General features: G+C 43.0%; 1 protein-coding gene across 1 annotated transcript; it reads left to right on the top strand.

Annotated features, from left to right (window-relative positions):
* Positions 1–124: 124 nt before the first annotated feature.
* On the top strand, positions 125–15,115 carry lrch3 (leucine-rich repeats and calponin homology (CH) domain containing 3). The gene is made up of 20 exons (XM_076136954.1): positions 125–459; positions 3,851–3,995; positions 4,645–4,771; positions 4,941–5,046; positions 5,211–5,347; positions 5,555–5,664; positions 5,815–5,908; positions 6,122–6,239; positions 6,360–6,505; positions 6,840–6,892; positions 7,036–7,081; positions 7,839–7,961; positions 8,204–8,248; positions 8,544–8,597; positions 9,660–9,690; positions 9,999–10,115; positions 10,208–10,332; positions 10,522–10,659; positions 10,787–10,864; positions 13,909–15,115. The coding sequence occupies exons 1-20, from the start codon at positions 198–200 to the stop codon at positions 14,056–14,058; spliced, it is 2,205 nt and encodes a 734-aa protein (XP_075993069.1). The 5' UTR covers positions 125–197; the 3' UTR covers positions 14,059–15,115.
* The last annotated feature ends 8,524 nt before the right edge of the window (positions 15,116–23,639 follow it).

Genomic DNA, 23,639 nt, shown 5'->3' with positions numbered 1-23,639 from the left:
TCACTTCCTGGTTAGTTCTTTGGGGTTCTTCCGTATTGGCTACAGACTCTGGGCTACCCGCCCTCTTGTCGAACCACGGGTGGGCGGAAAAACGCTTCCTGTTGTCCGGTGTGGCGTTGTCCGTTCTGCGCATGCGCCTTGTCTGTCTGTCTGTAGGGTGGGAGAGTAGCACTGCGAGCTAACTAGTTGAGTGTGTAATGGCGGCCTCGGTGTTGCTGGGGACTGCGGACAGCACCGGACACAACTTCACGGTCGGAGGCAGTAGCAACGGCGCTGGAAGTGTTTTAACCGCGAGTAATAATGGTTTAGGCCCCGCGGGTCCGGCTCCCTGGAACCGTTCTCTGGACCGGGCGCTTGACGAAGCCTCGGCCACCGGTTGTCTGAACCTGAGCGGCAGGAAGCTGAAGGAGTTTCCCCGGAGCGCCGCCAACCACGACCTGACGGACACCACCAGGGCCGGTAAGTGAGGACCGGGGGGACGGCCACGGCAGTCGCGCTGAGTTGTGTCGACGTTTCTGATATCTTGGAGCTTTTTTTTGTTATAATCTGGTATGAGACGGGAAAATCCAGTTTGAGATCCATGGACAGAAAAGCAGCAGGGCCGGTGTTATGACAAATGTTGTCCCTTCAAATGCTCCATGATTCCGATTCCACTTTACTGAGCGGATGTTGTGCGATGAAGAACTACCAGTTATCATTGGACACTTTTTGTTAAACCTTTTGATGTCTTGTTTAACATTTACACAATAAATACCATTATTCAGTATCAGAAAACCTCAAATGTTAGCTACGTTTGTTAGCTTCCTGCGTTCATTCCTCGTCATCTTTCCACGCCTTTTTAAAATATGTTTACTGTCAGACGGGCCAGCGTTTGCAAAGTAAAATATCAATTCATTTTAAATTGTTACCCGTTATGAAAGTGTGCACAGAGCCGCCAAAGAAACATGATAAGTAGGGACACAACATCTGTCACGGCACCTGTAAACTTGGGAAATGGGAACAGGAGCTCAGCTAGTTAGCATGCTAAACACAACAGAACGACTGTTGGCTAGTTAGCTAGTAACGGACAGTTTGAAGAAGAAGAAACGGTCCAAAAGCCCGGATACGGCCAGGACAGGCCGGGACTGGACTTACAACTTTGAGCACACGCCTGACTTTGTTTAGCGTGTAAAGTTTGATGACTGAGATTAGATAACGAGCCCGGAGTGAAAGAGCTGGCCCGCCTACCCGAGATTGACGAGACAAAACAAACGGAGTCACAACTTTGGGACAGACACAGGGTTGTTGTGGTCTCCGGGGACTGTCCGTCTGCCTGTGTTTGTCTCCCTCAGTCTATCAGAGTGTACCTGTCTCTCTGTCAGCCTGTCTCAGTCTGCCTGTCTCTGAATTGTGGACAGACTGCAGTCCACACTGTGCTGTGATATTTATTTGCCTGGCTGTCTGTTGAGTGCAGCCTGTCAGGTTTGTGACAGTATTTGGTTTGTTTGGTCAGTAAACGGGACTTTGCAAATGAAGCCATGTGGGAATGGTAACCTCCACAGCAGGACCCTTGCCATGCTGATTTGTCCATCTTGAACACGCTCTGAGATACTATGCAAGATGTCCAAGACACATGTCCGTTGAGGATTGAGACTTTCAAATTAAGCCAGACACGGACAGTTAACCTATTTGTCCACCTTATTTTACCACAGTCTAGTGCCCAGTAAAATGTCCAGCACTATCTGTGGCATTGAACTGGATGAATGAATAATATGATGAGTTAGTTATTAGGAATTTATTTGACAAATGTTCTGTCAATCACTCAATGCCATACACATGCACAAGCTTTTCCAATTAACAACCGCACCCCAAAGCCTTGATTATTTTCTAAAGGATGCGTATCCGGCCTTAACTATAGGCTTTCATTCTCAGCCCATCACAGGACTATCACACGCACACAGAGGAACTCTTTCACACTCACATTCACCCCCACAGGCAATTTAGAGTTTCCAGTTCACCTAACCTACATGTGTATGTGTGTGTGTGTGTCTGGGGGGGGGGGGGGGGGGGGGGGGGGGGGTTATAGTTTATAGTTTATAGTGATTATAATCGATCAACCACGACCGCCCTAGTTGACAGCATGCAAATGAGCCATGGTTCTGATTGGTTGCACTGAATTGCTGTTATCTGCAAGGGCCTGCTGAAAATTCCACTCAGTAATGTGATGTCCAAGCACACATTCAGGAAAAAGATACTGGCATGCCTTTCATCATTGCTGGTTATCAGGCTGTAGTTTAGATTTTTCCAGATGGGAGAACATTTCAATAATGTCAAAGTTGTAGGCTAATTATTTATAAATATGTGCTTGGACACCGTATATGGGTCAAGTAATTATGACGCCAGAGTGTGAGCTGACCACTAGATTTTTCGTACCTGCCTCTTGTTGCCTCGGGTCTAATTTCTGTTCTGGAAGAATCCCTCAGTTTATGTGAATTCAAAATGGAACTATCAAGGCAACAAGATGTCGTCTTCTACTTCTGATATCCACTACTGATGCGGTGCTATTGGGCAGAGCCTGACCTTTGCTGTGGTTCGTTCACTCCATCCTCTGCTGTCAGAGTAACAAGTGTACATGCTACACCATCTCCTTCTCCAACTTTTTTCCTTCTTTTTTTATCACTGAATAAACCACAGCTACTGTTACTTAAACCCCCCTTCTGCATGTATTGGCACAGAAAGAAGACCACATCTGCACGAAGTGTTACTGTGTTGTCGTGGACTGTTTCCATTTTCCATCTGACATCTTTTGAAGTATATTAGGAGCTTGAAGGCTGAAGAACTGGAGCTTTAACATCACCGTGTTTGTGGGACACAGAGAGACAGAGAGAGAGGGAAAGAGAGAGAGAGAGACAGAGATGGGGCTGTGTGCCTTGAGGGCCACTGGACTATCTGCTTAAGAGAGAGATGAAAAAGAGGGACATGTAAGAGGACACTGAAAAGCTCTCTGACTGGATGCTCACAGAGCTTCTAACTAATGGAGGATGCCACTCTGACTCACACATCACACACAAGTATGAGCCTCTTTGTCCACAAAACAAGGACTAAGCAGTGTGGTCTGACCCTGTGGCTAGTGCAGATGATTTGGTGTCATTTTATAGTCGCTGCAAGTATCTACTGCAGGGTTACCACGGCATGGTGAAGTGGGAGGAGTTATTACTAAAAATGGTAGGAGTTTTTGTGTTATTGTGGCCAGGGTTATTTCCCATATATCCAGTGTCCGCTGACTGTACTTATTCCAACACATTCCCTAAGCTCCCAGGGTTTGGCTCCATCGTTGGAATTTAATAGGTTTTTATGATCGTTCGGCAGGGTTAGATGTGTTCAGTTCCTGGATATCATTGCCGCTTTTTCTCCCGTTCCATTGGGTGAAAACCGTTAACATTTTGTCTTGAATGTGATTTAATAGATTTCCGCACCGTGTCGTGTTGAAGAGGGAGTCATCCAATAGGCAGAGCAGTGTGTGGGACAGAAGCATTTTGATTAGAGAGGGTCTGTTGTGAGATGTTTGGTTTCTATTTTTAAATGGGTCACGAGTCTCTCACTCTGCCAGCATGATGACACTCACTCAGACACACACACAGAGTCAAGTTGAGTTCAGTGTGTTTTATTAGCAAGACAAGACTACTAACGCAACATTATAGAATTATCCGGAAGAAGGCAAACATTCTGTATGCATGCCAGTGTGTGGGCGGCACTTTGAGATGCATCCACTCCACACCTCTGAGGCTGGCAGGATCATGTTGTGTTCAGCTTTCATGGAAGCGGTACAGATGAACACACTTTTGACAGTCCGCTGTGTTTGTCTTGGCAGATTTGTCCCGCAACCGCCTGTCAGAGCTTCCCATGGAGGTTTGTCTCTTCGTGTCTCTGGAGAGTCTGAACCTGTACCAGAACTGTCTCAGATCCCTGCCGGAGACCATGCTGAACCTGCAGGCCCTCACCTACCTGAACATCAGGTACACACACACACACACACACACACACACGCACACGCACACGCACACGCACACGCACACATACACACACATACACACACACAGAGAAGGCCCTCACCTCTCCGAACACCAGGCACACACTCAACCTGCCAGCTGAACAGGTACACACACACACACACACACACACAACCTGCCCTTCCCCATCCACCCACATATACACATTTATAGAGCTGCCTTGCAGAGTTTCAAAAGGAAGCCGGATGGTCCAAAATAGTCTTTTTGTCAAGTGTGTCGCTGCCACAGTCAAATCCAAACCACCACTTTGCTTGGCTGGCTCACTCCACACACCACAGCGACACACTCTCCAGACAAAGGATGCACCAATTTAGGAGCGACCGACTTTTGGTATAAAACCCTGCGAGGCAGCTGTAGGATTACCGTGATTACACACAGCACCACAGACATGCAAGCCAGGGATTTTAATTAATAATTTTCAAGACCTAAGATAATTATAGAATATGCTCCTCATTGGCCCGTCTGTCTTTCTTTTTGTCTGTCTCCCCTACCCGTTTCTCTCTCTCTCTCCCCCCTCATTCATTCTTTTGTCTGTCTTTTTTTTGCCCTGTCTATCTCCCTCCGTCTCCTGTGTCTCTGTCTTCTGTCTGTGCAGTCGGAACCAGCTGTCTGTCCTCCCTTTAGTGGTCTGCAGTCTCCCTCTGAAGGTTCTCATCGCTTGCAACAACAAACTGATTTCTCTGCCAGAGGAGGTGGGACAGCTGAGACACTTGACTGAGTTGGTGAGTCTGTCTGTCTGTCTGTCTGTCTGTCTGTCTGTCTGTCACATCACATTTACCCACTGAGAGCTGAACATTTGTGAAAAGATGATATAATAATTTATTAAACTTTTGTGGTCATATTGAGGCAGAAATTCAGGGCTGTACAAAGACTCTTGTTCTTCTGTTACAGGACATCAGCTGTAATGAGATCCAGGCTCTGCCATCTCAGGTCGGCCAGCTAGAGGCGCTGCGAGATCTCAATGTCAGAAGGAACCACCTGGCACGACTTCCTACAGGCGAGTGGAAACACACACACACTTTTTGTTTAATTTGTATCATTACATCGGCGTCATGACCACTTTGTTGAAGGCCAGTATATTGTACCACACAGTCTGAATCAAATTGTGTGTGTGTGTGTGTGTGTGTGTGTGTGTGTGTGTGTGTGTGTATGTGTGTGCAGAGCTGGCAGACCTTCCTTTGGTTCGGCTGGATTTCTCCTGTAACAAAGTGACCTGCATCCCCGTCTGTTATAGACAACTGACACAACTACAGACCATCATCCTGGACAACAACCCTTTACAGACACCCCCTGCACAGGTATAGATATATATAAACACACACACACACATTGAATAGATGATGTTGGAAAGTAAAATATATCAACTCATGTGATATATAGCTGTCTATTAAAAATACATAGCTACTGTGTTTGTGTTCCAGCTCCTTACTCCCAACACTCATGCTGCCTGTCTCTCTCCCTGTCTCTATTTGTCTGTGTGTGTCTGTGTGTGTGTGTGTGTGTAGATCTGTATAAAGGGAAAAGTCCACATATTTAAGTACCTGAACCTGGAGGCCACTAAGACGACCCCTGAGCTACCAGACTATGACAGACGACCTCTGACCTTCAGCTCCTGGTCTGAATCTTCATTTTACTTTTCTTTTACTCCTTTGTCCACTTAACTTGCCTTTCTCTTAACATTTTTCAAAACAAAATACTATACTAGTTATATACATAATTAATGATCTGTCTCCTCTTCGCTCTCCTCCTCACCCTCACTCTCCAGTGGTGAGGACCTGTGCTCTGGTCGTGCATATGGAGCGCTGGATTCGGGGTTTAACAGTGTGGACAGCGGAGACAAGAGATGGTCGGGAAATGAGGTGAGTCACACACACTCATACACAGTTCACACAGTGAATGTGTGTCCTTTTGAGGACTGAAAACTGAACCTACTCCCTCTTGCCAAAAATGAGATGGAAGATGGCAATCCTGTCTATTGACCAAGTGTATGACCAATGGACACTGTAGTTTTGTGGTCCTGCTTTGTTGAGTCCGTGTGTCTCTGACCTCAATTTCTGTCTGTATTCGAGCAGCCCGCTGAGGAGCTGTCAGAACTTCCTGTGTGTGTAGCAGAGATCAACAGAGAACACCGACAAAGGAGGGAAGATGGGCGAGGAGGTGGAGGAGGACCTGCATTGGCCAATGGCACATGTGAGGCCATAACACTTTTTTCTGCTCATGAAGACGCACGCGAGAATTCTCTGCCACTCTTTCCTTCTGACTCGTCCCGTCTCTCTTCTTTTGTATGTCACTCTCGGTATCTTGGAGTAGACACGGAGGCGGAGCAGATAGACTTCATTGACAACTGTCCAGTGGAGGAGGACGAGGACGAGTCGAGAAGTCGAGGAGGACCGGCAGACAGCACCAGCCTGAGCTCTCAGTTCATGGCATACATAGAGAGACGCATCACCAGAGAGGTAAGAACCCCCGCCTGAAATAAAACCCACAACTCTTGAGTGACCAAGCTCTCTCATGACTAAAGATGAGTGACGTAGGTCTTATGGTGACCTGGTGTGGTGGTAGTGATGGTGATGAGCAGCAAACATGCTCAACCGTCACTGCGGCAAAGAATTGTAATAAAAACACTGCTATAATATATTATTAATATATTAATATAAAGTGTCAAATGAAACATATTGTCTCTGTCTACCTGTCTAATCGTCTACCTGTCTGTCTGTGTACTTGTGTGTACTGTTTTCTCTCTACTCCTTCTGCTTGTCCATCTGCCTGCCTGTCTACTTGCCTCCTCAGGGATCACCGGTCAAAGCAAACTCCAGATCAGAAGAAGCAAAGAGACATAACAGGTATACTCACACACACACACCTGCACACATGCGTTCATGCTTAAAATATGTTTGGTTAATATTTGTTTCTTCATATCTGAGAAAAATGCATTTTCTTGTGGAAAAAGACATCACATCTGTCTGTCTACCTGTCTCTCTCTTAGGAGTGCGGTTGATGGTGCAACAGGTCCTCCCAGCTCTCAAAGTCAGGTAATTGATTGTTTACTGGCTCCAGCTTTCCAGCTTGAAGATTTAATGCTTTTCTCTGATTCAAATCTGGAACTAAAATATCTTAAACAGGTGTTCAGCCTTAAAAACAGTTTAGTCAGTCAAAGTTATTTAGAATTTTGGAAGTATATGTTAGGCATTCCACACATTATGTTTTGTAAAAACAATCATTGATTTGTAGATTTCAAAGTAATAATCTAGTGCGGTACCTCAACACATCTGTGTTTAAAATTTTCTTCTTCTCATTGGCTTTAGTTAATTTCCATGAAAATAAACGACTCCTGCATTTGACAGGCTCCCCCCTGAAAAACAAAACTCAAACTTTATCTTGTGAAAAGGAAAGTGTGAATTTGGCTCTCATTTTTATAATGTTGCTGTTCAGTTGCCAACACTCAAAGGGTAGATGTCAGTGTGTCCTTTAACACACAACAGTAAGTTGTGAGGTACAGGCCATGACACCTCTGTCTCAAAACAAGTGTTGCCGTGATTATGGATGTGGGTTGTGTATCAGTATAGCTGTGGGGTAAAAACCCTGTGTGTTAAATTGTGGATGTTTTTGTGATATTAGTACACTGAAGGATTTGATGATCCTCTAATGAGACGAACCTCTGAAACTCCTTTAGATTGTGTCAGCAATTACTCAGCATTATTCTGTACAAAATGATGACAGGCTTTCATAGATTCAGCTCTGTCCCTCCATCTGTCTGACCTCTCATCTCTCATCGGTGTATTTCCTCAGCGGTTTGGTCCTGGTGGAATAGAGAGGATGAGGAGGGAGGCCCAGCTGGCTGCTCTTAGGTATGAGGAGGAGAGACAGAAGTCACGCTCCCTGCAGAGAGACTCTGTCAGCGGCTATGTAAAGGTAAGAACAAGTGCAAATAAATGTTTGTTGTTACTGCTGATCCTGAGATAGCTTTTGCTTTTGTGCTTTTGATGACACAAACACAGATCTATGACCTGCTGGAGAACAACAGCATGCGCTGCACATTTGAAAGCTGAACATGACGGCATCCAAGTTTCAGTCAGCAGCTTGTTGAGTGACAGTGGGAAATAAAGTGAAAGATATAAATCACTATAATCCTGTGATTTGTTTTTGCTTTATAGCATAAAGCGGCACAGAGTCCCACCAAGTCCAGTCCAGACAGTGAGGTGAGGGTTCCCTAAGTCCATCGGTCTCTCTCTCTCTCTCTCTCTTTCTCTTTCTCTTTCTCTCTCATTCTCTTTATCCCTCTCTCTGTCTTTCTCTCTAAATCAGCCTCATTCATACTCTTGTCTCATGTCTTGTGCTCTGCAGTACACAGATTTTTTTCTCATGGACGATGTTTGATAAAGAAAGTTTTTGTAATGTAGTATTAATTTTGTAACCCTGTAACATTGAGGGAACACCCCGCTCATATGCCTTTTCACCTTTCGTGTGTCTCTGTTTGTGTTTGTGTGTGTTTAGAACTCCTACCCCTCCAGACGCTCGACCCATACAGATGACTCTGCTCTCTTTATGGTAAGATCTTAGCTGTGCCCCAAAAACTAAATTTAACTCCTTTGTGTAAATGTTTCCTCAAACAAATTTGAGCCCAGAATTAACATTAGTAAACACGATGAGTTGGTCTCTGCTCACTGAGCTGACGGCCAGGTTTAATTGTCCAACATTGGTAGAATTTGTGCCTAGTTTTTTTTTTTAAAGAAAACACCTCAAATGTAAGGCAACAACCTTAATCAATTGTCAGACAATTTAATGATCAGTAATGGATTGAGTCATTAAAGCTTTGGGGGATCAGCAGTGGCTGTTGACCTCACCCTTACTGAAGTGTTTCTGTGTCTCTGTGACTGCTGTCTGCATTAACTCTTCTTCTTTGTCCTCCTGTCTTTTATTCCTGTCTTCATTTTAACATTTTCTTTTTCTTTTTTTTTACTTTACTGGCTTTTGGCTGGCTCTTTTTATTTGCTTGTTGTTTAGTGTGGTCACCCTTTCCTTTTGTGTGCCCTCTTCATCTTTTCACTTTATCTGTTTGTCTGTCTGTCAGGGTGGTCAATAAAATGAGACAATGACACCAACAGAGAGCCTAGTTAACACGGACAGATGGCACTTAGGTCTTTATGGTCGTCCACCTTCTCTGATGATTCAGTAACTGTGTCAGACCTGGCATGTCATGCTCTGATTTATGGGGGCAGACATATCTACACACACACACACACACACACAAACACAACACTGTGTATTGTTTTCGTGTCATTGTCTGTGTATCTCTGTATGTGTGTGTTCTTTTTCTTTATTCTTGTTTCAATTTCTGTCTCTTTTTATTTCTGTCATATTCCCTATTTGCTCTTTTCTTGTCTTCTGTCTTCATGTCTTCCTATTTGTGTCTGTCTTGGAGTGTCTTTAGACTGGTGTTGCTGTTATGCTGCTGATAGCTCCTCTTCCTGTCCATTGCAGGTACTGCACTCTGCATGCTGCTGTCTGCTTGGCTGCCCGTCTGTCTGTCTGCCTGCCTGTCTGTCTGTCTGTGTACCCACCTATCTGTGTCTCAGGTCTCTAACTGTCTTGTGTTGTGTATCTCTGCAGGGTGAAGACAGAGCTACTCTGTCTGCTACAGGTAAGGCCACAACTCTGTTTGCTCAGTCGGTCATTTGGACTTGTCACAGTCTGATCATTCTAATTTCTTGTTTTTAAAGTTATTTCTATCGCTAATTATGTAAATATGGATCAAACACCTGCTGATGTTTGCAGATATTTAAGTGTTATTTCACCAAAAAACATTTTAACAAATTAGTATACAAATCCTCAATAGTAGTATCAATAGCCTTATTAATAACAAATAGGAGGGCAGGGCACCAACACAAACACAACACTTGCTTTGTTTATTGCAGTGTATATGAAATGTAAATGTGCTCTTCTTTGCAGCCAATCAGTCCACTTCTTATCCCAGCTCTGGGGGTGTGGCCTCATGTCGAGCTGTCAATCAGCCAAGACCAGAGAGCTTCCTGTTTCGCCTCAGTCAGCGGGAAGAGAAAAGGAGAGGTGGGAGCAGTTTGTTATAATCAGAGCTGTGACCTCTGGGTCAGGGGTCACGACCGTAGCTTGACCTGGGTGTTCTCCTGTCTGTCCACCAGGTGATGGTGCTCCTGATGGTTGTCCAAACTCAGAGGAGGCTCCTGTTGCTCCTGCTGCACCTGCTACTCCTGCTGCACCTGCTTTGGTTGGGGAGGAGGCCGAGCTGGTGGAGCAGCTGCGCAAGGTGGGAATTTAAAACCTCTAATGGAAGGTTAAGGGACAAATTTGTTAAAGAATTCAAAAAATGTACCGGCTGATATCCAGAAAATGATGTGATGGTATTGTCACATAGATATCAGAATCTTAAATGGGTCTTAAACATTTTGTGAGCTCAGTGAGAGGTTGGTCAGTCATTCTCCATCTGTCTCTCCAGAATATCGAGGCTCGTCTCAAGGTGTCGTTGCCTAGCGACCTGGGAGCAGCATTGACGGACGGGGTAGTGCTGTGTCACCTGGCCAATCACGTGCGACCGCGTTCTGTCCCCAGCATCCACGTGCCCTCCCCTGCTGTGGTAAATCGTACTACTAGTATTGCTGCTGCAAACACTCCTGCTGTTACTACTGCTGCTATCACTAATGCCAACATGCCTTCTTCTAAAGTAATGAAAATAACATCCTCCGCCCTTTTTTCTCTCCCAGCCCAAGCTAACGATGGCCAAGTGTCGACGAAATGTTGAAAACTTCCTGGAGGCATGTCGCCGGATTGGTGTTTCACAGGTAACACACACACACACACAATATTTTTTCCAGAAACCTAAGCCACTTTAAGCTCATTTTGTAACAGCCTGGGGTACAGGCAGAGAGATGAACACAATTGCAGTGCAGTGTTCTTTTTTTATTCTGAGTCTGGTAGTTTTTGGTGCAGTAGACTAAATTTAGATCCTAGTTCCTGTTGTGTTGACATGGATAAATACCTTAACACAGTGGCTGCAACCTCAGCTAAAGAAGATGAGCACAAGGTGGGAACAGTGATGTCACTGCAGTCCAGATGGTTGCTGGGGTGTGTGACATCACCATTTGCTCCTTGTGTTTTTTTCTAAGAAAAATATAAAACTACTGCAACTAACGACTCTCTCTCTCTCTCTCTCTTTTTTTTTTCTCTCCCTCATCCTCCATCCATTTTGTCTTAATTTATCTTTTTGATTAATTTCTTATTTTTTCAATTATCGCTTTTATCCTTTATCGGTCCATCATCCCCCTCCACACACACACACACACACACACACACACACACACACACACACACACACACACACACACACACACACACACACACACACACACACACACACACACACACACACACACACACACACACACACACACACACACACAGGACAGTCTGTGTTCAGTGGGGCAGGTGCTTGATGGAAAAGGGGGTGGGGTTTACAGGACAGTAGCTGTGTTGCTGTCCATGGCCCCGCCCCTGACTCTGCCCTGCGCTCAGGCCCAGCTGGCAGGCTTCGCCCTCTTCTACCTGTCAGTCATGTCAGTGCTGTGTGCCATCTATGTGCACCTGTCCCCACATGCATGAGACCCCGCAGGACTGAATTGAATACCCGTACATCTGTACAGAGAAAATGGCGAAAACTGTAAATAAGTGACAGTGTCTCCATCTCCACATTTTTAGGTCAGACAAATAGATGAGATTATAAAATGAAGGCTCAAACCAAGAGCAAACCTCCTGTCAAATCACTGTTTTATACCTGTGACAGAAAGTTGCTTGTACACAAAGCATTTTCTGTGTCCTTTGTAAAAGTCTGAGAATAGTGTTCATATATTGAATCTGTCAGTAGGATCCTCCTGCCTTACAGACTGAGAAAAAGCACAACCTTTTCCTTACATGCCTTTCATGCTAATTAGGAAGGTTTTATCATTTTGTACTATAATGTTCAAGGGCGTTAAGTTGCTCAGCTCCTGCGCTAAGGTCAGCACAATTCAGAGGTACAGAATAACATTTTCAGAACCCCTCCCTTTCCCATGAAGCTGTGCCTAATGCACGATCACCAGAATGTTCAGTAGCCACGAGCTAGCGACTCGACGCATGTCCTTTCAGTCAGGCCTCCTTAGCAATGATGACATGGACCAATGGGTCACACCCTCTCCAAAAAAAGATAAACTCTATGAGTTCACAATTTTGGACAAAATTTTCTTTCTTCACCTCATTTTAATGAATCCACCCCAGCCTGTAAATCCATGGTATGTTGACCCACCGTGCAGCTGCAAACCTCCTTCAGAAGCCTCAATATCCTCAGGTGAAATGCAACAATCCTCCTAACATTGGGAGTTTGAGGTTTACCCTAAAGCTTACGTCCTGCCTGCTGAAGCTCCACCCCCTGTGCCTTATGTTTGATTGGCCTCCCCCACCCTCCCATGTGTTATTGTGGTTTTAAACTGATTCAGATCTCCGCGTCTGAAGCCCAGTTTCAGCAGCCCCCTCTGTCCTCTGCTTCTGTGTGTTTGCTGCAGCAGGAAAGCCCATATATGAAAGTCTGTGTCAGCATCCATGATCTTCCTCTTGTGTGTGTGTCTGTGTAGTCCAGTGACATACACACTGCAACACACTGATTTCATGCGTCACAAATAAGTTTGACCAGGCCTGCAGCACTGAGGTCATGATCCTCTGTGTTTTGGGGGGGATTTAGTGAATCCAGTTGCAGTTCAGATCCTACAAGTTACACAACTGAGAATTATTTGGTAATATTTTTTCAATGTCACTGTCTTTATAATGGGCTGTTTTGGGTCAATGGATTTGGGATTTCAGCACGCTGAGTTTGATTTTAGAGAGGGAGTTGAATACTCTTTGACGATAGGCACAGAAGAAGTAGTTGACAGTTAATATACTCGTTGATAATATACAGAAGCTATTCATTCAATTGTTAAATCAGTGATTTAACCTTTAATAATACTTTCGACTGTTCATGTGTCTGATGACATTTCAAAAATGTCATGACAGCAGTATTTGCAAAATCCTGGCAATGGCCTGAAGCTTTAGAACTCAGAATGACTTTCAATGTAATTTGATGGTTTCTGAAATGGTTACAAGAGCAACACATGTCTCTATCCACATTTGTTCGGCATATCTGCAAACGTGGCAATCCCCCAATTTAGAGATGCGTTATTTTCAACAGACAGAAACAAAACTGATGTTGTATTAACATGGCGAGCTGTGCTCGGTGTTAATGTCCTGTATTGACGGCTGTTTCAATCAAAACTATCCCTTTATGCTGGAAAGGTTACACCCAAAGGCGAGTGTGTAGCTGTGACTAACAGTGAAGATGATTGTGTTTTTAGCAGACTGTGCCTCTGTTCAGTCCTGATGCTGAAGATATCTTCCGTCTGAGCTCCTTTCACAATAAAACCAGCTGAAGCGCCTCAGTTCTGTTTCATTGTGCGACCTTCCCTTCCATTGGAGTGGCACATTCCAAAATCAGTTTTTAATGTCTAATGTGCTTCACACTGAAAATGAACTGTGTTCATGGACACATTAAGTTTCCAGTTCCCCCAACAATAATCATTCACAGCTCTCCTATGCTTTCCATTATTCTAAGTTCACATTCTGTTTAATGTCATGTTTCGTTGAAGTTTGTTTATTGATGCTCCTCTTTATTTATCACTTTGGTTGTCATGGCTATTTGTTTATTTATTCATTCATTGTTTTGCCCCTGTGTGTTTGTCCTTTTGTTCTTCCCCATATCCCCATTGTGTCCACCTCGCTCTCTCGCTTGCTCTCTCTCCCCTCCCCCTGTGTGTGATTTTAGAGTCAGTTGTGTCTTCCTCTCCACATCCTGGAGGAGCGTGGGCTCCCCCAAGTTGCAGGAACTGTCAGCGTCCTGCTTGAACTGGCCCCACCCAGACATCCCTCCTCCTCAACATCCACACCCACCACGTCTGGACCACTCACCATGTAGACGACACGCCCAGCACACGCACGCTCCATCTTCATCAGTCAGTGTGCTGCTGTCATCAGGCGGCCATGTTTGATTCACTGAGACCAAACCTGTTAGCTTAATAAGGGAAACTGAAAAACTTTCACTAAAACTCTGGAGGAGAGACAAACAGATCCTCAAACCATTCACACCTAATACCAATACTTAAATCTGACACGTCTGAAGATTTCAAGACCCCGAGCTAGTTACTTAGTTAGCACTGAGAGTTAGCATGGTGATTTGTCCATCAAGCTAACACTCCTGTTGGCTTCTTTTCCCATTTGAAGAAAAGTGTTCATGTTTTGATTGGCTCCCCTGGCTGTTCATTATGGCCTTAAGACTACAGAACCTGGTAGAGATTATCAGCTAACATTGCTCACCTGTAACATGAACTTACTTGATTTGGCTAAACTCCCTGATGGGGGCTGATATTGGCCAAGCTAGTTCTTAGCTCACTTTTAACAGTAATGAAGCTAAAGTAGCTACATCTAGCTCATGCTAATGGGATATACCTAGTTGCCCAGGTCATTCAGATTATACTGTAGTGCCAATGTTCTCTAACATGACAGATTGGGACAATATAGCACACTGCTGTCGTTTGTCCCTCACCAGAATGAAGGAAAGTTCATCAGATTCTATGTTATATTTAGTTTTCTTCATGCCTAAACGAGACTAAACGTCACGTTTAGTCTCTGTGAAACCCAAAATGGTCGCTGTGTGTGTAAGTCACGTTCCCTTCAACTCTAATCCTCCTCAAAGAAGAACCAGATTCCTGTTTGTTCTTCAGAAAATCTTCAGGATCTTCACTCCTGCAGCAAACAGGCGGATGGAAGAACGGACGTTTGGATCTGAATCTGTTTTTCACTGTGTCCTCCTCTCTGTCCACAGGATTCCCCCATCCTAGTAACTCTATTCTGTGTTTTTTATTATAGTTATTATGTGTCCTCTTCAATATTCTTTTTTTTTTTACTGTGGTGGCCGTGATGATGGACCATGTCAGAGAGTTTGAGCTACAGGTCTTCAAAGGTGCAACATTTTGGACACATCCTAAAACAGATCTGTGGAAAACCCTCCTGAACCCGAAATGCAGAAATGAATTGGGGAGAACAAAAAAAGAAACACACCCTAGGACAGGACCCAAACAGACCCAAACAGGGAGAGAACATCCACGGGGCAGCGAAATGAGGAGGAGGAGGAAGAGAGAGATAGATAAGGGGAGCTGAGCAGCTGTCCTCTGGAGTTTGATAGCAGATGTGAGCTGTGTTGTTTCAGGGATTACCCACTGAAGTTTCATTTAGCAATACCAGTAATTAAAAATTGTCAATTGTGTTGACAAGCGGAGTCTGAGATGTCCTCAATAGAGGATAAACCCTTCAGATTTAGGTAACAACTTGGACTTTCCTCTTGTGCCACCCATGGGTCAGATTTGACTTTTTTTGCCCCACTACTGGTAAACATCCAAAAAGCTATGTAGGTGAGGTCTTTCTCTTTCTCTGTTTAATGAGCACTACAGCCTCAGATGGACACTACAGTACATTCTTGATAGAAGAAGAGGAAACTTCAGGTCGTGAAGTCACAACTGACTGAACCCATTCTGTTACTGTGGAGGTTATATGTCACTATTTTACCCTTTAAATGTGTAAAAACAAAAACAGCTGACACCCACCATATCTTTAATGTTGAGCTTCAAGTTAAGTTCAGCTGTGAAGCGTGTTGACTTTGAACAGCTATTAGATGCTGTAAACTGACTGTGTTGAAGTGAAAGGGTCCAAACTTCTCCCTGGATTCACAAAATCCAAATAATTCAGTTTAGCTCTCAGTTGAGGGTTTCATTCTTTCTGATGAGTTTATTTGATTGAGAAGGCAAAGCAGAATCTGTTTTCTCCAGGCAACATTACTACCAATTGGGTTTCCCAGGTGGTTTGCTTAGAGGTGGAAGTATTTTTTCTGCTGGGAAACAAGTTTGTCTGCTTATTGACATTGACAGTGATCCGTCTGCAATTTTACAAAATAACTAAGTTGTAGTATGCTGGATGTACTTGTTCAATGACCTGATTTGTAATATAAACGGTGGTACATAGAATGGACTGGTATGGATCCATGGAACATGTTGATAAGAACAAATATAAATTAAATTATAAGTTTTGTTGGATACATATATGTTAATTGCTGTACAGTAAGCTGGGAATGTTATGGAGATATACAGTCTATGCAGGGCGTTGTAAGGAGACACAGTACCCAAAGAACATTTATTTTAAAAGCGCCTACCATCATTAGAGCACAAAACAATTCTATTTGGGGATCCAGAACATATGTTTAGCTTTTATTGTGCCGTGTTTCTTTGTGCTGTCGAAGAAATGGCAACATGGATCCATAGCAGTCCTTTGAAAGGTCTATGGACCTTAACAGTAAAAACCAAATATCTCCAACTTGCTTACAAACAATCTAAGTGACCTAGTTCTGACATTATTTTACTGAAAGTCATGTTTTTGAAATGGCCAACGCATCACTTTAAAAGCTTGTGTTTGTATTTCACATAAAGGGAGTGGTTCAGGTTCTTCCAATATATTTTAAACAAATGCAACAAGCTGTCCTAATGTTTCTGTTGCATTGTGGGATATTTTTCTTTCACTTGTGGTTTTTGTTCTGAAGGTAACATGGTTACTTCTCCTATGACACTAAGTACTTCAGAGACCAGTACATAGTAGTGAGTCCTGCACAGAGGGAGTACACAGTGTGGATTTAGACCCTTGCAGCAACTGTGCTGGATTAAAGGCTGACAGACTTCTTTTTTATCTTTATTAAAAAGTATGTGTACAAATATATACTGTAAATATATAAATATATAAGCTGAAACGTGTGTGTTGCCATGCCAACATGGAGCCAAATGGACGCTCAGACAGACGCTGTCCCTAATCACTGGTCAAAGGAAATGAAAAGTGACTTTAATGAGGATTAAGAATCAACGGTGCAGCTTCTTCCTGGTGGGAGTGGGTTGCTGGGTGGATCATAGGGATGGTCACTGGTGGAGCTTACCTGGTCCAATGAGGTGTTTTTATAGTTGCTCACGCAAAAGTCAAACGTAAATTGTGTTATCCTCAAATCAGTGGAAGAACAGTGAGGTTTGGCCCTGAAAGACAGTGAGGCATCTCCAAATGTACTGTAGACGGTGTTGTTTGTAATGTGCTGTTCCTTAGACCTAACGGAAGCAAATATTTTTACAGTAACTATAGTGGACCAAACTCTCACTCTTCCTCCCCAATAAAAGCCCCAAAGCTTCATGTCTGTTGTGAGCTCAGAGCTAACGCTAAGGCTAGCACATTATGATTTAATTGAAAACTTAACAGTTACAACTTTTGTTCTGTGTGTTGTGGCATAATGTTGATATCACTAGCATTCTTAGCTCACTACAACATGGTTTTGGTCATGGGAGGTGTTCATTGGTTTTGTTGAAAGGCTAATATGCAGCTAAAAGTTAACTCATTGTCTTCAACCAGCTTCACTGTTGTTTCCACTGATGGCAAAAGAGGAACGGGTGACTTTTTTTTTCTTTCTTTCTTTTTTTTTTTCCATTTTACTCATTTTAAATTATTTTTTCAATACCAGATGATATTTTTTATTAGTGTGTAGGACCCATGCTGTATTCAGGTGACTCAGCAAACAAGAACTTCCCTCTTGAAAACTATCATTCCATGATGCGTATTTCTGAAGAGTCACTTATTATTATTGGAAAGTTCATTGTGGAGACAGTAATCATTCAGTTAATAAGTTGGTGTTTGCTGCAGGTTTTGTTGTAGAGCGTCACAGGCAATCAGAACGGAAGGTACATCCACAATTTCTTGACCTTTACTGCATTGCATTTTACATCATAATTTTGTAATATCTAATTCTGATTACGAAATGGCAAATCTTGTGAGCAGCTAAACCGAAATGCCATATTGTTTTGAGTGCAGTAGAGGTCAAGTACAGCATGTTTGTTTGTTTCCATTTCACCTGAATGCAGCATAACTTCTTGTTTTTAGTCTAAACTGCTGGGTCAGGACCACCAGGAAATAGTTTTTGCCACAAATTGAGACCCCACCATGCTCCACCACACGTTACAGATGTTAGAATTAGTCTCCGGGCCATGTTTGGGTTTAGTCTGTCTGTCTGATGAAGAAGCTGGGACTTGCAGACTACCTGGAACGCTAACTAAGAGCTTTGATTTGCAGAGCTCTTCTCCAGTCACAGGCTCTGAGGTGGCCCATGTAAATTTTGGTGGCTATCAGAAAGTGACAGTCTGCATAAATTTGTTTGTACAGATGTTTAAGTGTAGGTCACATAAGAGTGATCTGAGTGGATTTACAGGGAGAGTCCACACGTTTACATGGACGACAGAGGACTGACCACTGCCACCTGTCACGTTTTTTTATCTTTCATTTTTACACCTTTTGGTTTTTTGGCTGTCAAACTGTACAAAAGATTGAACATGGCTGTATTAAACTTTTGGATTTAAGTTTTAAGTGCATTAAATAACATTTCTAATTTGAAGCTGTTGTTATTCATGTGGATGCTTTCATGGAGAGGAGAAAGTGATGCTAGAATTTGTGATTGTTGACTGATTAACATCCAACTGCAGTTAATGTAATGGATCAACAAAGCTTATACACACTGATTGGTTTATTTCTAAAGGAGACAATCTACTTTCAAGGATACCAAACGTTATTGGTGATATTATTTGTCATCTTTGTCGTTCAGAAAAGGACTGGATTGCTTCAAAAGTATTGGTTTTCCATGTTTTGAAGTTAGTGCTCTTGGATTTTGATTTAACTACATTTAATCTTTGGAATATGACTAGCTGCTCCCAAAGGCAGTTGAAGGGAAAACGGGTAGCACTTAAGTGAAAAAGACAACAGAAACCACATCTTCAAAAACAGATCAGAAGAGTTGACAGTAGTCTTGAACAATATCATTATTTCTTCTTCCCCTTCCCTTTTCCCTTCCCCTTCCCCTTCCCCTTCTTTCCCTTCTTTCCTTTGGCAAAGGGGCCAAGACACCGGCGGACCATGCAGCCTCTCCACCAGGCCTGTATCTGCAGGGTGAAAGGTCACAATTGGGATATTACCACCTAGCTACATACCTAGTGCACTGACCACTCAATGATGATGTCCTACTGTACTGATTTTGGTAGGTTACCATGGTAGCAGCTCTGCATTCTTCCTGCTCTCTCAACTCCTGCCTGCGCTGTCTCTCCTTCTCGTCCCTGAATTCCACCACCACCTTCTCTGCATGATTGTACTGATCACACGTTGGAACACGTTAGAACCTGTACTAAAACTTTGTATGGCATCAATCAGTATCAGCCTGTTTAGCACCTTCGTGCTCAGGTCATGCAGAATCTCCTCAGTGGTCAGCTTGTTGGTGGATAGAACGTCCAGTTGCTCCTGTTTCTCCTCCCTTACTCCTCCTGAGCAGTCCGACCACTTTTGGTGTGCGTGCTCAAAATCCTGATTAAAAACAACAACAACAACAAAATGCTGAATATCAAGAGTTTCTGGTGCACATGTTATGTGTATATGTTGAAAAAAAACTAGTCTGGTAAACTACAATTTACAAAAAGCTTATAATAACAAAAAAGCAGTTGTAGTATTACAGGAGTGATAACATGAGTGACAGAGTTACTATCATGTAGTTGTTGTAATAGTATTCTGGAGTAACCTTTAGCTGGCTGTACAGGAAGGTCTTTATCTCCTCATGAATTCTCTCATCCTGCAACTGCTTCTCCTGCAGCACCTGACAGACAGACACACACAGGGGACATGTTGTAGACAAGAGGTCTATTTTGTCTCACTCTTGCCTGCATATATATTTCACCCAGTTCCCATCCACAAAGAAATCAAAGCCTGCATTACCACAGGACTCCTGTGGGACCAAAACCCTCTTCCCACTGAGGGAAACAGGTTCACAGGAAGAACAATGAGCCCCTGTTGTTTGGGTGACTTCTAAAGGCAGTCGTATCCACACATCCTCATCCAATCAGCCTCATCCAGTCATCAACATGCACACAGATATTGTTTCAACACACGCAAAAGTTGTTGTTCAAAGAGGGGGTTATGACTTCAACAGAGGTGAATCGGAGTTCAGGTAGAAAAAGATCAGACTGCAAAATAAATGTTGTACCAGTGTGTGTCCCAGGGGACCCAATTACACAATCCTCCTCTCTGAACAACATATAACTACAGACAAGTTCAATTTAAGAGCATGTGCAAGAACACAACATCCAAAATGATAACAACAAAACTTTTTCTGTCAACTTTGGGGACAAAAGCAGACTTAGTTTGACTTGGTAAGTTCAACATAGACTAAGGCCAAGGGGAGGCAGTTCAGCATAGATTGAAGCCGACTTGAGTAGATTAAACAATGATTAAGCAGATTGTCAAGGTGTGGACCCACTCCCAGTTGGTCCTCCAGCACTTTCTCTAGCTTTTTGGCTCGATGTATTGTCTGCTGAATCTTCATATCCACATGCTTCTGCACTCTCTGCCTCTCTGCCTGCAGCTCCTCCTCCTGATCCTTCAGCTGGTCCTCCAGGCTGACCCGAAGCTTGTCCAGGTCTGTGACCTGAAGGGACAATACATGCATTATGCCCATGATGCACTCACAAGCTCAAATATTGATGCAAAAGCTCTTAAAACATGAATACAACATTTCATTGTCATGGGTGATTGACATCTGAGTCAGTTGGATCTCCGTGGATGTATTTTAAGTGAACCCAAGTGGAAATGGTCTTGGATCACGTTTCTGTTCCAGATAGTTCGTTATTAAAGCTCTGCTTATCGCTTCAGCAGAGTCCAGAGTCTCTTAATCCTGACAAAAATGGCTCTAAAATTGTCTTTTGTGCACTCACTCTGGACATGCACAGTCTCAGCTGACCTAATTCTAATTGAATCCCAAAGAAGTTTCACTGGCACTGGGTCAGCTCTTGAATGGATTTAGCCAGTCTTTGGTCTCAGTGGATCTAGTCTAACCTGTATCCAGCCTACAGTGGAGCAGATCTCAGTAGAGTTACCTCTGGTGCGCTCACAGGTTTCTGATTCTTCTGTTTCAACAGATTTTCAAGTCTCTCTCTGTCCACCTCTTCTCTGGTGGGGATACACAAATACATACATCTAAGGATACATGTCATGAACACAAACAGTATATTCTGTGTGTGTTTAACCAGGTCTTTCAACCTTTGGACCACATACTGAATTCTGGACCACATACTGTCTCTTCTTATTACTTTTCTTTCCTTTTCATATTAGCTTCCTCTCAGTGATCACATATTTCCTCCTTAGATGGCTATCTATTTTATTTGTGATTTTGTTTTATATAATTGTTGTAGCTATAGTGCTGAACCTGTTGATGATGTCGAGCCGTTTAGTCTTCCTCCTCTCCTCTTCCTCCACTGCCTGGAGCAGGACATTGAAACTCTGCTGCTCTTTCAGCTCCATTTGCACATTGCACATCTGTTTCAATATATGCTGCCTGAGAGACAAAGACAGAAGTCATGACAACCTCACACAGGAGAAGATGTTTGTTTGTTGGAAATGAAGTAGACCTCTGCAAAAACGTCCTTTAAATCTATTCACTCTGAGTTTGGATAGCTGTCATGTGATCCAATAACCAAATGACGATGAAGAATGATAGAAGAGCACTGAGGTTGTTGATGAAACTTCACAATGATCAAAAATATTTCTGGAACTCCCAGCTGTCAATATGGAATCGTGTGACCTCACCAGTCTTGAATCAGCTTGGACACCACCTCCTTCTCTTCAGCTGCCTGCTCACACACACACACACACACACACACACACACACACACACACACACACACACACACACACACACACACACACACACACACACACACACACACACACACACACAAACATGTTGGGAACATTCTGCATATAAACTGCACAAAAACATTTATATCTATGTTCATTGTTATTATTGTAATTTTAAAAGATCACTTTTTGTTATGTTGTTTTCCCATTCTTGTTACTTTTCAATTAATAAATATGAAATGCAAAGAAGTCAAGACAGCACCTTCACTCCAGTGTTGCCCCCCGTGCTGGACCCTGTCTTAATCACGTGTCCCAAAATAATCAGCTGGTCAACACTGTCCTCCAATACAGCTGCCAGTCTGACACAGTCTATTGTGGACAAAGACATCCTGCTCACACAGACAGACAGATGGAGAGAGAGAGGGAGAGAAATGATTTTTCAAATAATAAAGCTAGTAGAAACATTGCTGTCAGTCAAATCCATGTACTTCGAGTCATCCTTAGTGAACATAAAAAGGTATAATGTTACTGCCAATAGTTAGTTATGTTTGACACTGCTTTGTACCACCTGTGAGGTAAAAGCATTGGACTTAACCTATTTGGAAGCAAGCTTCAACTTCTTTGAATGTGGGAAAAACTAATGTAGTTTTTAATTGGCCTGAAAAAGAATAAATGACTTCCACTATATAGCATTGTGTAAAGTGAGGAATAATTCAGTCAAATACAGATTTATGGCATCACATCGCTATCTTCAATTAAAAAAGTGCAAACATCGCCATAGCCAGCGATGAGGTCACCAAGGTCCGGACCTTGGTAATTATGTCATGGCGAAAAATAAAAATCATCTATATAACTGTATAAACGTCTCTTTGAGTGTCAGTCTGGCCGCTTTGTAAGTGTGTGAGTGGTGGTTACGTAAAGTCCATACAATGTCATGCTGCTGTGTGTGTGACCACGCAGCCATGGTTGAAGAGGGAATACAAATTGGGGCCCAACACACAACCCTGGGGGATTCCACACCCAATTAATGAGCTGGTTAAACCAATCCAACCCCTTTCATGGCACTAGTTACATTCTCGTATTGGGCAGCCATAGTGGAATAAACAAACAACAATTTTAAAAAGACCCATAAAACACTATAATATCATGTTTATGAGTAGCTTGGAGGATGCTTAAGTCAATCATAATGGATTTATGCATTAATTACAACATGTATCAAAGTCATTATACAAAATGTATTTCGGTCATATTTAAACATTTGATTTTTTAAAATTAAATTTCTGATCCTATTCACATATACATCAATAAGATAGATTATTCGATATCGTACAGGTTTGCATAGGTACCAATAAGTGTTAGTAAGGGTAAACTTAGTACCATGATGTTATCTTGTTCGAGCTCTCTGTTATCAGTTAATGAAAATAATAAAGTGTCCCAGACAAAACTCACATCAGCTCACCCAAACTGTTCCTAGTGCTCCAGTTTGATACACACTGCAGTCTCCCTTTAAAACAAGGATATTTAATGGCAAAACCCAGGCGCTCGTAGCTGATAGTTTTGAGAGCAGCGCATATCTGTCACTATGGTAACACATCAGCGCCCCCGATCAAACAAACATACAAACACCATCTATTTATAATAAAGCACCTGACATTTTTTTCTAGCATCCCTCCTCGGCATGTAAAACCCAAAAATATCGTCACAAATAAGAATAATATTTAAACATTGCCTTTTTTCCCAGGCAACTCCGCGGCC

Source organism: Genypterus blacodes, unplaced genomic scaffold (assembly GCF_046128005.1).
Source record: "Genypterus blacodes isolate CSIRO-AG114 ecotype Tasmania unplaced genomic scaffold, CSIRO-AGI_Gbla_v1 ptg000003l_1, whole genome shotgun sequence".
Taxonomy (NCBI): domain Eukaryota; kingdom Metazoa; phylum Chordata; class Actinopteri; order Ophidiiformes; family Ophidiidae; genus Genypterus; species Genypterus blacodes.
This window is presented reverse-complemented; position numbering and strand designations above follow the sequence as displayed.